Below are 2,586 nucleotides of genomic sequence, written 5' to 3' on the forward strand. Positions count from 1 at the left end.
CCCGAAATGTTTCTTCATGTAGCCAACATATTAATGCTTTGCCTATTCCGCTTTGAGTTGTAAGATACTGTTGCACAATCAACATGCTGATTTAGCCTACAGTACTGGTATCAGGCTGTGTTAGCTAGCTACGTTTGCTCTGGCTCAGTACATGTATTAGCTGGCCAGTTAACTATAGATTAGCAGCGAACACGACTTAGTTTTACTTGCTAAGAAAAGACAAACTGGCTGTTTGCAGATGTAAGAAACAAACTAATAGTGTAATAATATAACGCTGGTGAATTTATATTGAGAAGCTAACTGGAAACATCGTTGTAATCAACATTGTTGCATGTGCTGCATTGCCCATGCAGAGACTGAATGCAAGTGTGTCCTGGTCAAGCAACAACAAATGCGCTCCTTGAGTGACAGGGGGCGGGGCTAGGTCTGTGTGGAAAGCTGCATGGAGAAAGGAATGACTCAAGTAGCGGTGTAAACTATAAAGGATATTACATTTGAAAAATAAAAAAAACATAGAAATACCGTTATAGAAGGTAAAGTAAAAACCTAGACAGGTCCGTGCATAAATATAGTATACGGTATACCGCCCGGCCCTAGGGAGTACTCATTTGTTTTTTCTGATCCTGACTCATCTATGACAAATGCATACAATGAGAGTCTTAAGTCATTTCAAACTAGCCCTTTCCCAAGACTTGGGTTCTACAGCTCTAATATGGCTTAAGGACTTACACACTCATTGAGACAACTGCTTCTTTGTTAAGTTTGTTTATGGTGAATGGATACTCACGTGAAGGAATATCTTGAAGTCCACGTACGAGTTCCAAGAGCCTTCATTCTGAACCCGAGGGTCTTGGACCCGCACAGCAACAAATTCCTGCAGAGACAAACAAAGAAGTGGTTTCACTAACAGAGGGAACTACAGGCATTTACTTTAGCTAAATTGATGAATCAACAGCTTGAGCACTGCAATGAGGAAGTGATACAACATGGTGTAGGTGGTTCCAAGTCATGGATGGCTCTTGTCCCACTACCATATATATATTTATTTTTTTCATCCAACAATTCTTTGTTAACCTGAGGCTACAGCAGAGAAGAGGATCAGGGTAAAAGAGTGAATGATGTTAACTTACATCTTCTTCGTGATTCTTCATCATCCTTATGTAGGCTGCACAGGAGACATCTGCCAAACGAAGAAACCAAAGAATCATTCAAAACAATTCAGCAACAATTCTCTTCCTCAGGTTGTGCCGCTCAAGTCTTACTAAAGTACTCATATGTCTCATCCTCTACTTTTAGGAGGACAACGTTTCAGGGCCACAATAAGTTGTGAACAATGTATGCATGGATAACATCTCAAATGCAGTTAGTATTTGACTTCTCTCTCTTTGATGTTAGCCATGTTGGGAACAGAAGAGACAACTGGGGTGAATTCCTTCACTTGCCCTTTCTCCTGAAGATAAACGCCCTCCTCTTTATAGTACAGACACTGCATTGGAAAAAGGTTTAACTCCCCCACCACCAATCACTCCCCACTTCTGTGTAAGAAAATGATTTGCAATCATGATGATTTCATACATGCAAGTCTTTGACTGTAGCCACATTCTATAAACGAATTTTCATAAAATTCAAGTCACTCTGACACTTAACAGTTAATCTAGCTCTATCTAGCAAATGTGTGGGTAACGTTAAACAAACTGATGAATGATGTTTTGGATTGACTAATGCAAGGCTAGTTACTTACTTCTAAATTGTAGTCAGGGTATCACGTCTTCTTAAAAACTTGTTTTGAAAGAGCCACACATAATTAGCTAGTACTAATTAGCTATTTAGTTTGTAAGAAGAACAGCTATAACAAACGTTATCTAACTCTGCTGAGCTATTCATGAGTCAGAGGTTTTAGTACAAATGATGTCATGTCACGAAGGTCTTAGAAAGTACATAGACTGTGCACTACCACAGATCTGTATCTTTAGTAAAAACTCTGTCTACAATTATGGCGAATTCCAACCAAATCCTTACCATGTAAAGATCTGTGGAACTCGGCGCAGCATCAACTCTATCTTTGTTACCTTTGTGTGAAGCAGGCAAAAATAACGAAGTACTTCCGGGTAACATATTTTTTTAATTTTCTTCTTCGGTATCATGGCGTTTGAACATTTTGTTTGTGCATGCCGCCACCTACTGTGCGGTAGTGTGCATTCAATCAAATCAAAATGTATTTGTCAAATGCGCCGAATGCAACACGTGGAGACCTTACAGTGACCTTACAATGAAATACTTACTTACAAGCCCTTAACCAACAATGCATTTAAGAAAAGTATGTATTAAGAACGTATTTACTAAAATAAACTGAAATTAAAAAGAAGAAAATAGCTTGCTGCTACATTACCATAAACATTGCACCTGAAACAACGCAGTTGATTCGGCATAAAAGCTATAACAGGTTAACTGATATTGCCTGTCAGTCTGACTCAAAGGGTCATGGATTTTTGGAATCCTTTAGAGTAAGTGTCATGTTGTGTGTACTTTGTAAATTAAGAATTAGTGTGAAAATAATGGAAAATGTGCACAATGATGAATATATTT

At 38.5% G+C, this 2,586-nt stretch overlaps 1 protein-coding gene across 1 annotated transcript in view; it reads right to left on the bottom strand.

Moving 5' to 3' along the window:
• LOC124039873 overlaps positions 1 to 1,979 on the bottom strand; it is a 31,787-nt gene extending 29,808 nt beyond the window's left edge. Inside the window, exons 1-3 of the mRNA XM_046356375.1 lie at positions 1,742 to 1,979; positions 1,131 to 1,180; positions 788 to 874 (exon numbers count right to left, since the gene is read on the bottom strand). Of these exons, the coding sequence (XP_046212331.1) occupies positions 788 to 874; positions 1,131 to 1,154 (111 nt within the window). The 5' untranslated portion in view covers positions 1,155 to 1,180; positions 1,742 to 1,979. The remainder of the gene's footprint in view (positions 1 to 787; positions 875 to 1,130; positions 1,181 to 1,741) is intronic.
• Between the last annotated feature and the right edge of the window lie 607 nt (positions 1,980 to 2,586).

Source organism: Oncorhynchus gorbuscha, linkage group LG07, assembly GCF_021184085.1.
Source record: "Oncorhynchus gorbuscha isolate QuinsamMale2020 ecotype Even-year linkage group LG07, OgorEven_v1.0, whole genome shotgun sequence".
Taxonomy (NCBI): Eukaryota; Metazoa; Chordata; class Actinopteri; order Salmoniformes; family Salmonidae; genus Oncorhynchus; species Oncorhynchus gorbuscha.